Source organism: Haliotis asinina, chromosome 6 (assembly GCF_037392515.1).
Source record: "Haliotis asinina isolate JCU_RB_2024 chromosome 6, JCU_Hal_asi_v2, whole genome shotgun sequence".
Lineage (NCBI taxonomy): Eukaryota > Metazoa > Mollusca > Gastropoda > Lepetellida > Haliotidae > Haliotis > Haliotis asinina.
The window spans coordinates 43210951-43228350 of record NC_090285.1 but is presented as its reverse complement, the minus strand read 5'-3'; the positions used below and the strand labels follow the sequence as shown (position 1 = coordinate 43228350).

Sequence of the window (17400 nt, the reverse complement as noted above, 5' to 3'; positions counted from 1 at the left end):
GCGCTTTTTCCGATTTTTTTCGCTGTGCTGGCGGGGCTCGAACGCTCTCAGCAGGGGTCGTGGGATTCTAATTAGACTAATTAGACTAATTAGCGGACACGCTACCTCGGGACCACCGGTGCGATCACAATTTGTTAGTGCTTGTTTAACGGGTCATTACCCCACTAGCTCTGCGCATGCGCAGTGAATGAAAACAAGCTATTATGGTTTGTTTTCATTTACTGCGCATGCGCAGAGCTAGGCCCCGCCTACCCATTCATCAAAGCGAGAAGCCACACCTAGGCATTGTTTTCAAGATGTTGTGCAGCCAATCCAGCGAAGCTATGATATATGATGACGTTTATCGTTTGACTTTCGATTCGTGGATGGATATAATCGCATCTAAGGTTTGCCAACTCTAACCTTTACTCACTAACCCTAAGGATCTAGAAGGGGGGTCCCTAACCCTAAAGATCTAGAAGGGGGGTCCCTAACCCTAAGGAACTAGAAGGGGGGATCCCTAACCCTAAGGATCTAGAAGGGGGGTGTCCCTAACCCTAAGGATCTAGAAGCGGGGGTCCCTAACCCTAAGGATCTAGACGGGGGGTCCCTAACCCTAAGGATCTAGAAGGGGGGTCCCTAACCCTAAGGATACATCAGCGCGGTAAAGTGAGACAGTTCAGTAGCTCTACAGCGCGCTATAGCGCGCTCATTAGCGAACGCTCAGCAGTCCCGGGTCGCGCGCCCGGTAAACTGCACTCTAGCCAAATCAAAACTTACAATGATATTAAGGATAAAAATTACGTTTTTGTCTTATACCGTCGAAAACCCCTAACACTGGGATACTTGACAAATCCCTTTGCATTTTCTATGATGTCCAAAATAACCACTGTAACAGTAGCTAGTATCTAACGCCCGCAATACTGTTTCAAAGCTCCCAGCCAAACTACTTTAGGTTAAACTGTACTACTACCAATCATTGTGTAAACAGCACGAGCATGCAACAACACATAGTGTGAAGATTGTCAAATCAGGACAAATCGTTTCCAATGTCGGAAATGATATGAGTACTGAGCACTGTATAAGCTACTCATGTCCAAAATGTCTTTTCAATCAACTTTGATCTAACTGTTAGCAGTTACGCGTTTGAAAAGTGTATAATGGTGTGTTTTGTCATTAATGACGAATGAATTACATGTTACCAAATGTAGCATACACCCCATGAACTGTTCCAAAACAAACGCACGTGTTCACGTTTACGCCATATTGGTAAACATACTGCTTTCCATAAAACAAAGTATTATGATTAAATAGTTGTGCAGGCATCTGTCGACACAAAGCATCTGCCTCAGTGAAAACAATGACAACGTATTCACGATTTTGTGATTTTTCAGTGAAGGTATTTCTCAGTTGCTCAATCGCCGACAAAACCCTTACTCGGTTCGCTGCTGAATCAAATATGTCACAACAGTCACATCTCACTGCCACTGTCTACCAACTAAAATTGTATTGAGTATATCAACAAAGCAGATTCCGCTTATATGTATTAAGGAGAGTGTATCTCGCGGGAAATAATAGACCGTTTACTCCTCGACCGTGACAGGACGCCAATGGTTTATAATAATAAATGGATATTCTTGTGCGCCCTGGACATTCCCAATGCGCTACATATCGAAATAATCACTAGAGTTTATGAGGAAAATGTGACAGTTCGTTAAAATGATCGTGAGAATATTTGGCAGTTATAGGTTGTACATGTTGTTAGGGAAAGATTTCGATTCACAATTTTAATGCCTCTAAGGATGATCCACGGGGTTGGTGCTGCAAATTTGAATGACCTATAGCCAAAGTGTTTGAGATGAACATGGGGAACGGAGAGAAGATCTTGAAGTTTATATGTGAGCACTTTTCTTTTAGAAGTTATCGTTCCTCGCTTGTTTAATTGTTTTGGCGCTAACTTATCTTTATTTGGGCAAGTACTGAGGAAATAGAGTTGTTTTCTCCGTATACTGACATGATGCATACCAAATTCATAACGGGAATTGTCCATTTCGTAGACAGTGTTGTCTTAAACTTGAAACAAATCTACATTCGAACCCAAACTGATAGTTACAATTGTACCACTTTACTACTATATCTGTTTGCAGTTAATCTTAGAGGATAGTCCTCACATTGTATCGGTGAGTCCATGAGTTCTGGTTTGATAATAACTGGACAGAGAAATGATTTACAATGGAGAGTGAGATGTTTATACAATTGATTGTAAAAATAGAAAGAAATTAAAAGAGAAACACGGTATCACAAAGTTACGTCCATCTGTCTTTAGATAATTAATCACGATGATCTCTCTATCGTGACCTGTAATCAATAAAGTCTAGTCTACCCTCGTACTATGACCCCTTATTGACACTGTAAGACTGCAAGCAAGGTTCACGGCTGTTGGGATGCGTTGCGATGACCCCCGACACGAAATGCTTCACAGTGCAATGGTACTGTGAAACATTTATATATATATGTTAAACGAATCTTTAACTCTAGAAAAGACACGAGGGCCTGTGCATCGATAAACGCAATTGGGATACGATAACATGGCATTGTGTCACCAAGTCAACGAGCCTTATCACCCGATCCCTGTTGTCCCCTCCTAAGACGAGCATGGGATGCTAAAGATCAATTCTAACCCGGATCTTCACGGTAAGTTTCACTGGAAATCGGTACTACACGGACCTGTTAACAAGCATTTACTCAAACCATTATCTTGACATAAGTTACACACTGAAAAGAGACCATATTGCACAATTTCTGAGCAGGGGCAATCTAGACTTGCCAAATCATTCCCGGCTTTAACGGCATTTAGAAGTGACGCATAGTAAGTTGGGAAATTATGAATACCAGCTTCTGTAATACGAAGGACACTTCGTTTCAGAGTTGATTCTTGCTCCTTCACACACCGACGTCCATAACTTCGCCCTACGGACCACTGATTGAATAACAGACCATAGTCTTTTATTCGTGGATTACTGAAGGCAACGTTTTTGGTTGAAATGGACTTCCGTGAAATTTCATGTAGAATGAGCACTCGTACTCAGACAGACCCCGAAAGAAATACTCCCAACACAACCTATGTATGTTCAGTCCACGTGACAGGTCTAGATTACCACAGTTACAGTTCCTGAAAACGAAGAAAGTCTCTGAACTTTTCTTTATGATATACTGAACAGCAAAAGAAACCCAAATCTGGGTTTCTTGTCAAACTTTTAAATAGAAGACATAAACATGAACGCATACTTTATGATATTTCACATCTGTGTTTCTTTTGCTGTTCATAAAGATAATTTAGACGATGTATCTTCCAGTGTTCATTTCAGACCCTTGATGTTCGTCTTGGAGCAATCTATTTCATAATGTATTGTCAGATATCACAAAAATGCTGACCTGATAACCATTTTAATTGTTAATCCTGAGAGATTTCCCGTCGACGGTCATCTGGACGATACACCTGGGGGCGATCGGCCTCATTTCGTGATATTTCTCACCATCTCACACCAAACTATCGTTGATTGTAGCAGGGAGCCTATATATGATGTAGATTATCCCTGATTGTAGTAAAAAGCAGTCGTCACGAACATACTTCATACGGGTCCTTTCACAATGGCGGCGCTCGGGGTCAAAAGTGCAGACCTTGCATCGCGTTGAAATATAATCAGAAATGGTTCAAGTTGTGTTCGCTAATTTACGGATTATTTGACGGGAATCGAATGACCATATCTCAAACATTACTACCTGCGAAAAATCTAAACTTTTGTGTTTGCACTTAGTGACATATTTTGTGTGCAACATTCTGTCGCGAACCAGCAGACCTGTGCTTCATCTCAGTCAGTGTGACTGGACCCTGTGTTGATCTTGTCTGGTGAATGATAGAACGAGTACGGATGCAAGAAGTTAACATTTAAGAAGTCATGCGACGTACTCTGGTGAGTGTTCAACGTGAATATACATGTCTACTGTCTCTTTGTTTGCGTCACAACTGGGAGTGCATTTTGATTGCTTTACCATGTTAACGAGTTGTTAACCATAGAAACCGAAGTGAATCAACTGATGTCTGTGGAAAATACCATGCTTAGTGCTTTTGTCAGTCAATTCATGTTTTCTCTTCATGTACAGAAATTTGAAGACAATAATCTAGGGCTTAATTTTATGTCGATCATAGTTATGTTGTCATGCATCCTTTGGTGAATGCATTCGTCATCTTACATAATATCTTCAGAGAGAAATGATAGAATGAATGTCATTAAATATTTGGACCCAAATGCTATGTGCAAGTTAAAACAGCTCCTCTTCAAAGTGTCACTGATTTCCTGTCACAAACATAGGGTGCTGTGTGTGAGTAGGGTGTTATTAGGGACACTTTTTTCTGATTACTGCTGCATGGAAGATCAAACCCACCTTAGCAGCTTGCAGACTAACTTGTTAATGAGTTATCTAATTGTTGGAGCAACTTTGAAATACAGTGTTACAATGTCTTTTGAGGAGGATCTCTGCTGTAGGATACATGTCACTGAGATTAGCAACCAGGTTTGTGTGAATTTTGACTGACATGAACTTGTGACCTTCAGATTGGTAGCCTGAGAGCTAACCAAGTGCTATCCACTGTTCCACTTAATTCTACATACTCCTACAAGGGATCTCAATGCCATTTGACCTGTTTCTTCCATCCAGTAAGCTTCAAGATGCTGAGTGGTCTGGGATTAGATTGTATTGCGTAAATGTATAACAGCTGTTGGACATCAAGTATCCCGTACCCAGGTGTGTATAAATGAGACAACGTTCAGTAATTTGTCAGATGATTTTTTTGTGACAGAAATGAGTAGAGAACACAATTAGGATAATGTTGATCAGACTAACAACCAGGAAGGTTCATCATGAGGGTAAGTCGGCTTTTAATTCATTTCTGAACAATTCTAAGGTTGAAAGTGGCTTGGGGAAAGTAACCAAAATATTTGGCACAAAATATTAACATCTTTTTCTCTTCAGTCTTTTTGTGTGAAACATATAGTCAATTAATGGGAAAACTTAAGAGCAGTACTGGACAGAGAGGTTTGTTTATTAATTTAATATGTATGAAACCTTGAAGTTAAACCCCAAGCACATTCTTCACAAAACCAGGATGTATAAAGAGAACCTATTTACTGCAAAAGACATCAGTGTTAAGAGATGTGAAGCTCTAATATTACTTACAGAAGAAAATACATAACTGTTAACATCTTGTGTAAATTGAAATTACTGAATCAGAAAAAGGATATATATATATTAGCTCCAATTTGATGAGACAGAAATGTTAAATTTGTTTAAAATGGAATGCCATCTGGCATCATAAATAAGTCCTGATATGAAATGTATAGCATACTCTATATTTAGTAAACAAATATTGAAAACTCTCAACATTGTAATTTTTATACAATGACAGAACATGTAGAGATGGTAGATCACTGAGCTGTCTGAGAGGAGCTTATGCAACTTGATGACCCAGCAGCAGTCTTTTGTCATGAGGCATTGTTTTGCCAGTATTTCACTAATCATGTCACAGGGTAAATTTGTGCTGCTGAATTCTAAAGGTAAGCAAAATTAGCACACATCCATCTTTCCAAAGGACCTCAGGTATTATCACAAATAATCAGTGATTGTTTACCTTTCTGCACATATGCAAAGGCCATTTACTTGTTAAAAATGGACAGAGATTCCCCATATTGAAAGAACTTATTTGTTAAAATTGGTCACTCATGAACCGTATATCATGTATATCATGGCTAGCCATGGTAACATGTAGAGCTAAAGGGTGTGCCTAAGCTTGCTTTTTGATGATCCTAAAGAAATCGTCTATTGGAAAGAGGTACCTTAATTCCTTCCTCACCGAATTGTGAAAATCATATGGAAACCCTATGAATAGATTATAAGGCCATAATTTTTATGATTTTGTGATATGTGATGACTTAAATGGGGTATCTTGCAATGTCTGTTCAGACATAGTCAATAGTGAAAGCAGTAATATGATCTGCATCATAGATTATCCAGGGTGGTATGTAGTATTGATTATTCTTTCTATTGTAATGAAGGTTCTGGACTCATTAGCCACCATGCATAATTGTGTATAGAGTTTGGTTTGGAAAGACACAGTACACTGATCATGGTGTCAGTCACAGGTTTGATGATCATGTTGTTAATCACAGGCTGTTTGGCTATTTATCAGAGTTTGTTGGTCAAAGTTTTCCTGTTGAGTACAATACATCATATAATCAGTTCATAGTGTGTTAAGTAGCTCTGCATACTCACATTTTCATGTTGTACAAAAATATTACCTTTTCTTGTATGGTATACTTCTGCACATGTGCACTGAGCTGATGCAGTTGTGCGAGTACTGTGATGCGTAACTGAACAAGAAAAGCTACAATGAGCATTTTTTAAAATTAAAATACCAGTATTGGTAAGTTCACTAGTGAAAGTGTAAAGTGGAGATCGTTCCTTTGAAAATGAAGGCTAATTAATGAATGTAAGCGGTTTCACACCAAAAAGCCCATGTAGCAAGTTGTTGCTACTATGTGTTTTATTCAGGTAACAAAATATGATGATGAATAGCAGTTTTGCTACCTCAAAGTGTTAATCACGAACCCTGGTGCTGTCAAATCCAGGTCTCTTTTGTCTGCTGTCAATGACCTATATATCACATCATAATTGTTAACATGGTAACTGTTGTGTCCAAACTTGGACTTTAAAAGCATATCAGCATAAACACATCTCAGATAGACAACCATTAATTCACTGAGGTAAAACGCAGCACAGAGGGAGCGGTGACGTTGTAAGTGATGTCATGTTATGATGTCATATATAATGACAGCATTATCAACTAGCTATCCACATGTAGCTAGTGCTGTTACACAACAATAACATTCTAAAATTTAGAATTTGGGATAATGTTACAAGGGCCTACTAATAGGTTAATAGCTCTGACAGAATAATCAATAGAACATGACATATGCTGACAAAAGACTATCTACTGAGATGCTCACACAAGTAGCATGTGAAGAAGCAGTCATATGCCAATGCACACATGATGTTTCATAGACAGTTAAATAGTACTGGCAGTTAAATTCCATGTAACAAGATTTGGCATGTTTTTGGACTTAAAGGATATAGAAATTACATGCACATAAACACTGATGGTTTGATGTTTAATGACACAAGCAACAGTGGTCCAGCTATGTGATGGCAGGTTGTAATTAATCAAGCTGGAACGGACAATCCAGTTATAGACATCATAAACATGGATCCACACTATTGCAGTATGATAATATGCATCAACCTAGCCATCAAGTCTGACCACTTGGTCCTGTTAGTCGCCTCTTACAAGAAGTATTGGTTGTTGAGGACCAGTGTTAACATAGATCCTAAAGGATACATAGAGACTGAGTGAGTTTAGCTTCATGCAAATTTTGGCAATAGTCCAGCAATATCACTGCAGGGGACTCCAGAAATAGGCTTCAAACATTGTACCCATGTGGGGAATCGAACCCAGGTCTTCGGCATGACGAGCAACACCATAAGCGACATGACACTTTAACCGCTAGGTTGCCACCACCCCAGAGTTATATAGACAGTTTAGGATTACCTCAATAAGGTAATTAGATTATTAGACAATAATCTGCATCTTTAACTGTAAGTCATAAGTCTGGAATCTGTTAGCATGATTAGATGAAGTAATCACATTTTATTATGATCTGATTAGTGACAATAATTTGTATTGAAATTGATACAGCTTGTTTAGACTAGCTTTCTTGTGAAAGAGACAAAACAGATTTTAGTGGTGAGTGGTAGGTTATATTGTTATGTTTTCGTGTTTAGCTTTGTTTAGGCTGTGTAGCATGTGGAGTATCTGAGCAGGCACACTTCCAAGTGCATACTTGTCATCAATTACTCAGCATGCACAGGAAACAAAGCTGAACAGGCTCACGATGTTAAAGAAACACTCTTATGCTAAACTGTTCCCATGATAACAATGTCCTGTGGTGGGAGAAATGAGCATGTACAGAAACAGAGCCATGTTGGCCAGTAACTGGTACAAGTAGAAAAATGTACCTGTCCTAATGAACTTAAACTTCCACATACCATGCAATTTTTAAACCATTTTTAGCATGTTCAAGAGAAACTTGTGCTGTGTTCTCCTTTTTTTAAGACGTACCTAATAAGCATCCTGAATTTGTACACTGTGGCTTTAATCACAGTGCTTCAGGTGTTGAGTTCACAGTCATTACATTTTTCTTTTTCAGAAAAGTCATAACCATGTCTTAATAACCTGAATTAGGCAGTGGTATTCAATACATTTATATTTGGCACATGCAAATTGTACATAATTTCTACACCATTGTAATTGTGACACTGTCAGCGTGAGCTTGATTACAGGCCTTGAGCTATTGTCTGTCTACCTGTTGGCACTGAAACTAAAGATGTCTTCCTTCCCTACATCTCTGAGCCCATCAATATCACCTTCTATATGTGAAAAACAGGTTTTTCACGTATACCGTTAGCTTGCGCAACATTATCAATCAAAACATATTAATTAAATTATGCATATGACAAGGCCGCCACTATATAGCTGGAATATTGCTGAGTGTGGGGTAAAACTAAACTCACTCACTCACTCAAATGATAAGGTATGACATTTGGCATGCTTTATGATAATCTTAATGACAGTTTTCAAGAAATGCCATTTGGATGTGTTAAGTTATCACTTGGTGGTTTTAACCGGTAAATGCTGGACATTGAATGTGTTGAAATCATGTCTAAGTGTAAAATCATTCTGTTTTAAGAAATGTCACTTTAACAGATAGCAACAAATCTGATAGGAATATGTTCATGTTAAGTAATATAGTGCACAGAATGATGTTTTCATTGGTAGACCATTTGAGACTTTGTTGTTTAAATTTGAACAGAAATCAGATGGATAAAAATATAAGATGTTTAATGTGAAAGAATGTTAAGCAGTACTTAATACTGTAATTAATACTCTGTGGACTTTTAGTATTAATGTTGATACATATCTGTGTACATGAAGTTGACTAAAATCAGAGAAATCAAGGAATTTTAACTTTGAGTAAATACTTACTTACCTTGTAGCTCTTATCAGCATCGATATCTGATACATAATCAGAAATACTGCCAATAAGAAATATTATTTATGGTTATTGATATGAAACTTCTGTCGTCGATAATATTATATTTCATCTTGTGTTGATGTGATATAATTATAATGTACTTAGACAATACCTTTTGATATCAAATTATGAAGTCAGTGAAACAAGTTCGCGTAAAGCATTTCAAGTTTATGATTGTAGGTCTTTAGTGTAAAGGAACATTTTTTGCATTTCCTCAACCCTTTGATTTTATATGTTTGAATAAAGGTGAGATGCTGTACCTGATATACTCTGATGAAACTAATCTTGTATTAAAGCTAAACCAATTATTTTCACAGACTGTGGAAGAAGAAAAGAGATGAGTCATCAGAAACTGGATGTGATTACCTGGACTTGTTAGCCCATTATGAGGAATTAATCAGAACTTTGTTGATTGATTTCTGTATATACACGTCTACATGATGGTGTGCCTGGAAGACAGGACATAGGCTGTCCATGAATCTCCTGTGTCTGTCGCTGTTTGCACCATCGGGTGCAGCGGGAACTGCCCCCCTACGTCTGTATGCACAGTTGGAGTGAGGTATGTTACGTCATGTATATATTGGGGATGTAACTTGTATTATTATATTGATATAATTTTTGTGATTATCAGATTTTATCCCCCCAGCATTTTGTCATTTTTATTTTTCCTGGTTTACATTGAAACGGTTCAGATTTAGTCTCAAAAGCATGGGGTGGGCTTCGTTTCTGGAGCACTACTTGAAAATCTTTAAATATCTTTCAACAGTACTTAGCAGATTTATGAAGCAGATCTTGAAATGGTGCCTTTTGCTATTTACAGAGTTATGGTATTCATATTTTTCATTATTTCCATGAAATTGATTTGGACTTTGTCCAAAAAAAATCAAGCTGTCAGATGGTTTGTTCTTTGAAATATAGGGAAGCTGCTGGGGGTATGTTATCTTCTGATGACTCTTGTTATGAAATCCCATGATCCAATATTTGTAGTAAGTATCAAAATTAACTGTATTTGTTGTAATTCTAATGTTAAATTGCTTTGCTGAGCCTCTTGACTATCACGGCGGTAAGAGGAATCTCAATTAGAGCAGATCTGGTGTTGAAGTCATGATCATATCTTACCGGATTCTGCCTTGACTAAGGAGTGCAACTCAGAGCTGATAATTGAAGTGCCTACGGCGATTGGGCCAATCACGCCACTGCTAGATTTAGAATCAGGCCAAGTGATAATTGGAGCTCTTACGTCAAACATAATAAATTGCAATGAGTTTTTAGGTTTCAAGAACAAATTTAAAAGGTTTAAGGCCGATTTACCGTTTAGAAGCTACCATAATATTGGCTGACGTAACATTACTGAAGACATGGAATGATGGTTACTATGGTGATGGGGAAATAGCAGCAATATTATTGACCAAATGTATATTCACTCCAGCACAGATATTAACTCTACCTTCCTGTTCCAGTCTGTGCCAGATACTTTTGAATCTACAAAGAGAACATATTTTCCCCCATTATTTTCAGTGTATTTCAGTCTCAATATATGTATGGAATAAGCTGCTCTTACCTGACCTGAAGAGAAATTAGTAGCCTGTTACTAACGGTTTGGACTAGTGGCTATAATCAAAAACTGCTGTGCTGTCAACAAATTCATGTGACTGTCTGTGTGTCCAAATTTGATATGAGTATCATTAAGAATGATATCAGTCTAATAGTCCAGTATGTCATGGCTTAAGAAGCCTTCTGAATATCTGAATCACAGTCGTTTCCCCTCATTGTACAGTGTGTAGAGTCAGATATTGCTGGAATGTACTGCTGGAGTAAATTCACAGAAAGTGGTATTTTGATCCAGGTGACAGAACCATGAATGTCATCCAGTTTCTTCAAAGCCGTGAGCATGGGTGTTCCAAGAGGAAGTCCAAAGCTAGTGGCGGTGAAAACCTGGGTACGCTGGTTGAAGACCGGACATCTACACTCACCAAGAACCAGGTATATATAGACTGAGTGTTGTCAGTGTGTTTCCCATGTGTCTGTCTAATGAGTGTTGTCCATGCTGCCCATGTGTTGCCTGTGTGAGTATCAGTGTGTTGCCTGTGTGAGTATCAGTGTGTTGCCTGTGTTGCCTGTGTGAGTATCAGTGTGTTGCCTGTGTGAGTATCAGTGTGTTGCCTGTGTGATTATCAGTGTGTTGCCTGTTGTCTGTATGTTGCCAGTTGTTTGTATGTCGCCAGTGTGATTGTTTATTGAATTTGAGTAGATGTTTAACTGGTTATTCATATATTGAGAGTAGGTGTTATATAATGCTAGACTTACTCTCTGTGTTGAGTCCAGAGTCTTTATGACTTATACCAGTAAATGTAAGAGATACAGGGTTAGATTTGGGTGAAATTTTGAGTGGGTCCAAATTGATGAAAATAATGTTTCTGCACCCCCTCCAATGTTAAATAGATTAGCAGATGTAAAATAGAGGGGGTCCTCACTGAATTTGATGAGTCAAAACACTCCAAAACCCTCTCTTGAGCCAACACTGGAGATACTGTTATCACAGACTGTTAAATAGAATGAGTTGCAGGGCACCAGATAAGGGCCATATTGGGGTATGTACGGATGAAAAATATGCATGATATGGTAGGGAAAATTCAGAAAACGTAACAGATACACACCACAACAATGTTGTAAGGTCTTAGAATCATTTATGGACGTATTTATCTGAAAAAGTATTGCTTTATTGTTTATTGTCCTGTTGACTCTTACAAGAGAAGCAATGTTGTGGTACATATATGAAATGAAGAAAATCAGTTGAAATTGTCTGTTGTTTCCAGGCTTGTGAGCTCTCAGGATTACCTCGAGCTACTTTCCTCATGGACTTCAGTCCGGATGGGTAAGTGTATTTTTGTGATATTTCTTCCTACATAATTTTGGTTTTGATTTATAGATCCTGGGGACCAAATCTAACAGAAATCCTGTCCCATGAAGTGATTGTAGCTAGAACTGCCATTCTTTAACACGACTCATGACAGCTGTAGTGCTATTTTTGTTTCATGGAATGGGTCCAGGTCACATGGAATAGCAGGGTGTGGTCTCTCTACTTGGACCTCCTTGTAGTTGTAATCCATGACCTGTGAAAATCTGTATGAGATTTAATCTTCAGTAACTCACGCTTGTAAGAGCCAGGTAACAGGATTGGCTGGTCAGGCTTGCTGACTTGGTGGACACGCCATCATATCCCAGTTTTGTAGATTGATGCTCATGCTGTTGATCAGTGTATTGTCTGTGCTAAACTTGACTGTTTACAGACCTCCGCCATATGGCTGGAATGTTGCTGAATGAATGAGTTTTTAAAATATTGATCATTCCTAAAATTTATCACAAACGAAGAAGTCTAGTGATTGGATAAATAGTATTTTGTTGACACCGTGGAGCCCATTCTGTGATATAATTTGAAGTTCCAAAATAGTTTGGTTGGTAAGGCATGATACTATATCACACACTCCCTTGATTTTTCATATAATCATTGAGTGAATGTGTTTAGTCTTATGCCATACTCAGTGTCCCTGGCCACCTGATCCGTTTAGTTGCCTCTTATGACAAGCATGGGTTACTTAAGATCAGTTCTAACCAGTACCTTCACAGGTTGTAATCATTGAAGTGTTTTATACTGAAACATTACAATTCACCGTTAATGACAGTCATTCAGGTTCTGAAACAGATATATATATATATATGCCACTGATGTTTGAAGTACATAGTATCACATATTCTTGTTGTCATTATCAGGTTATTAGAATATTTATTACATGAGCAACTCCAACTCATTGATGTTAGATACAGGCATAGGGCATATCACTATGGTTATCTTTCTTTTGTGATGCTGTTCGTTGATACCAACTCTGAAAAGGGAATTGTTTCACAGATTCAGCAAATACATGAGGATAATATGATGTGTTTTATGAGTGAGTTAAAATTTAATGTCACATGATATGTTTTATTGATTTAAGCAATACTGTAAACCAGGAAATTTTGGCAAGCGATAAATCAATGCAAAAAATGCGATGTTTATTGTGTCGCATTAATAAATCGTTGCAATTATTTAACGCTGCTTTCTCATGCCGACGATCATTAGTTTTGGTGATTCAAACAAGCAGGATGTATGTTTCTCGTACACATGCTTTTATCATAAACAGGTCCATATCATCAAGTTGTCAAAGAGCAGTGTAGTGATGTTTCGGGGAGATGATTAATCCAAGTGAATAAGCTGAAGAATACAATCAACAACAGTACTTGTAAAAATTGTCAAATGAACATATTAACTTACTACTTCCATCTTTTTGGGCGATAGTGTGCCGTAAGGTCCATAAAGTAAGTATAGGTGGTGGTGTGTTGTGTAACATGTTCAGAATAAAATAATTTTACCCAAAACTTTCGTCTGAATCTATGTTTACAGGAACATTATCCTTTGCTGATTGACTGCCTTAGGTCACATGTTTGATTTTGACCACTCACAATCCTTATAGCAGACATTTGTAACTACTCGTGTCATTCTGGCAAGCCGGATGGCATCTCGTAGCCCTTTCGTGGCCATGTTCATGACTGAGTCCTGTCTAAGCACAAACGGGCATGGAGATAAAAATTGTCTAGTACTATGATCACGGAAAGATAACTCTGAATTTCCAAACATGGCTCTTAGAATATCCAACATCCTGTGGACAAAACAGCAATACGGTCATTACTTTTGCATAGTGTTGAAAGTTGTTCATCCTAAAGCTCAGAGTTTATGTTTAATTTGTACTTAGTATAGTTTAGCGAAGTTTCAAAGTTCAATGGTCCCGTCATTTTCATAGTTTGAAATGCGTTTTACTACTCGCGATTTGACTGGTTTGCCACGATTCTTGGCAATGATGGCGTACGAATGGGGTACGAGTCTTCTTGGCTCTCAGCTGGGGAATATAATGACATGTTACAAATGAATGCCCCTACTCCAATAATCGCCCACTTCTTGGAAGTTCTTGTGCAAACAACAAAACAATAGCTATCGGGCCCACTATTAACAGTACTTGTGTATCGCTAGCGTGGCATTACAACACAACAGGAAGGAATCACCGTATGTGAAGTGACGCTTCGGTGTTGTTACTTCCATAGCATAAAACAGCAAAATTTTATCGTCACATTTATGGTATTGACTGTTCAATCGCAAAATTTTATTGACGCAAAAATTTCCTGGTTTTCAGTATATGTCCATAAATACTTAGTTTACTATCAAGTAGTAAAAATAACAAACATGTCATGTAAGTCACCTAGGTTGAAACAAAAAAAAACATATGACAGTGCTGTAAGGCAGCCTTGGCAAAATGTCACACGTTACACAACTGCATTGCATGGATATTTTGTTTTGGCATATCTCATTTAAATTAACAGCTTACTAGTTCCAATTAAAAACACTCTCTTAAAAATTTTGATAAATATTTGATTCTAGGAACCATGATTGAGTTGAGCTCATGAAAGGATATAGTTTGATTCTTTTAATACGCAGATGAATCGTAACAGAACTAGTTTGTATTTGTATTTTAGCAACAGGTCTCATGACTAACTTTTCCAAAATGAATGCTGATAAGTTCCCAAAGCACATGAAATTACATGCATTGTATTGAGTCCATGAACTTCTGACTTTCCTGCTTTCAATGAGAACCATTGTGGCCCAGTCACTCACTGATGAACATGGTCAAGGCCAGTCCTCTTGCTGATAGTCAGTGGCCAGTCAACGGTCGGCTGTCACCAGCCTGAGGCGCTGCTGCTGTGTCACGCTGTCCCATGTCTAGACTTTGCTCAAATTAAGAGAAGTTTGGAATGATTAGGAGCCTGGGGTTAATGCCATTTAATAACACAGCAAGCAGTGAAGCCGGATTGTGGGACTTAACTGCAGTGGGAAAGAATTTAAAGTGACATGTTGGTGGTCACTAGTGGTGAAGTGGAGTCAAATGTTAAAGAAATCATTTAGATACAACCTGGCAAAATGAAACCATATTATGTATGAAATAATGATGCAGTTTAAATATTATAATTTGAAACTAAGTATGATATTGATATTCATGTTTGAAGTACCTTTTGGTTTAAAAAAAAATAATTTAATGTTATATGACTTACAGTACTTTTTAGCCAAATGTGAAGACTTTCATAGCTGAAGTACAAAAGGTTTTCCTTTTCTTGAGATTGTGAGAGAACCTTTTTCTTATGAGTAATTTTGCTTGGGGAAAGTGAGTTTCAAACTCTTGACAAGCTTCCCATTTTAGATTGAGGTACGCTTCTCTTGTACATGGTATCATTAGGAAGAAGAAAGTGACATAGTCTTGTATATGAACTTGCGTATTATATGCTGAGTATATGTTGAATATATGCTGAGTATATGCTGAATATATGCTGAGTATGCTTGAGGTTATGATCATGGTAGACCATTATTTTCACTAAGACTCAAGGAATATGGCCAGTGTCCTACACATTAGGATATGTTGAAGTATTAGGGGCAGCAGTTTCAGTGTAAACTTCTGCCATGAGCTTCTTAAGTCATTATCAGCCGAGCATCTGTATAAGATGACAAAAGTAGTAAAAAATTGCATTGTAATTTTCCTGTTGCTCAGATACTGGTATTAAAAAGGAAGGAGCAGTGGTATAATTTGAATGTTGTAATTACCGAATGTAATTACCCAGTGTGGCTGTGTCTTCTCATATGTTCTATTACGTTACTGATTGATGAAGGCAGGATATAGAACATAATAGAACATAGTGCGTTTATGAACCCTTCTTACTTACTGCAACTTTAAAGATCACATGCAACGTAAAACACAACTTTGCAGATTCTGATACCTTTTGGTATGTATATGCCGAAACAAATCATAAAAAATGTCAGTGCAACCTATCAAGTTGAAACAAAATGTGATGAAAAAAAAAGTCTGTGAAATTGGAGTGCAGACGATTCACTAAATTTCACCCAGTGCTGGGGGGGAAAGTGGTTTTAACAGCTGTGCTGCTCTGCACCCGTAATGCATGCGCAGTGAAAAGGTTCGCGGAGCTTGAAACAGTATGCATGCCCAGAGTATGAGGTCGTGAGCAGTGGTCTAATCTTGGTTGTGTACACAAACAAGTAAATAATCTACTCGTTACATTAAAAAAATATTTGTTGATTGTGGTAAGCAGCCTCTGTTGCAGAGAAACAATGTTTGGTTTATTGAAACCTATATGTCTGCCTGCCTGTCTAAAGACAATATGCAATACACAGCTTCAATCATTGACCACATGCAATTTGAACTTAACACGTATCAGGCTATACACCATAAACAAAATAAACTGATTTATGACTCATGCACCCAAGTCCTGTCTCTGCCATATTATGTAATTAGGCAGGTGTGATACTTGTGATACTTGTACACAAGGTAAAAGTGAGAATCACAGCATTGGTCAATAAGAAACAAAATGGCAGCTAAACATTGTTTGGGGGTCAATATGTGTGTTGCTGATTCATGATGTTGGTTTTAGTTCAGTGATTTGACTAATACGAACCATACATACATTTCACAAGTGGGCTAGTAGTAGTAAACGGCTTGAATCATAAAATGTACATCTTGGTACAAGGTTAGATTAGCACAGAAGGGGCAGTGGGGTAGCCTAGTGGTTAAAGCATTGGCTGGTCTTGCTGAAGACCCAGGTTTGATTCCCTGCATAGGCACAATGTTTGAACCCCATTTCTGGTGTTGTGATATTGATGGAATATTGCTGAAAGTGAGGTGAAAGTATGAAAAGAATTGTTTATCGTTGCATCTAAACACTGGTAAATAATTTACTTGAAGGTCCAATTTAAGTCAAATTATTTTCATTACATCTCTTACACTGCTTAAATACAAACCGTACTGGCATAAAGGAATGAGAATATATTAGATATCCAGAGAGAAATGATTCCATGTGGATAAGTACTCAATCTGCCCAACATTTATCTGTGCCAGCATCTGCGACGGGGTCACGACACAAGCCATATTGATTCTGCTTACTGTAGATAAAAGGCAAAGTATGCAGCTGGGAGCTATGTCATCAGCACCATTGCCTGGTATGGCAGAAATTCTGATGATGGACATTTATTGTATATAATATGGTTTTGTCATGGTTACAGTTTTGATGATAAACTTAGCAATTTTAAATTTTGTTTCTTTCTCCAGGATTTTATGTTTATTTTTAA

The 17400-nt window shown here is 37.9% G+C and overlaps 2 protein-coding genes across 4 annotated transcripts in view; one reads left to right on the top strand and one right to left on the bottom strand.

Moving 5' to 3' along the window:
• Positions 1 to 1268, bottom strand: part of LOC137286487 (ATP-dependent RNA helicase DHX33-like) — a 54690-nt gene extending 53422 nt beyond the window's left edge. The window contains exon 1 of one of the 3 annotated variants that reach the window (XM_067818382.1): positions 1182 to 1268. The gene's annotated coding sequence lies outside the window, so the exon portion shown is untranslated. The remainder of the gene's footprint in view (positions 1 to 1181) is intronic. The other 2 variants (XM_067818381.1, XM_067818383.1) reach the window with 2 other exon arrangements.
• A 2354-nt stretch (positions 1269 to 3622) lies between these two features.
• The window catches only part of LOC137286408 (activating molecule in BECN1-regulated autophagy protein 1-like), a 44768-nt gene continuing 30990 nt past the window's right edge, over positions 3623 to 17400 (top strand). The window contains exons 1-4 of the mRNA XM_067818261.1: positions 3623 to 3953; positions 9503 to 9744; positions 11032 to 11168; positions 12002 to 12060. Coding sequence (XP_067674362.1) covers positions 11043 to 11168; positions 12002 to 12060 — 185 coding nt within the window. The 5' untranslated portion in view covers positions 3623 to 3953; positions 9503 to 9744; positions 11032 to 11042. The remainder of the gene's footprint in view (positions 3954 to 9502; positions 9745 to 11031; positions 11169 to 12001; positions 12061 to 17400) is intronic.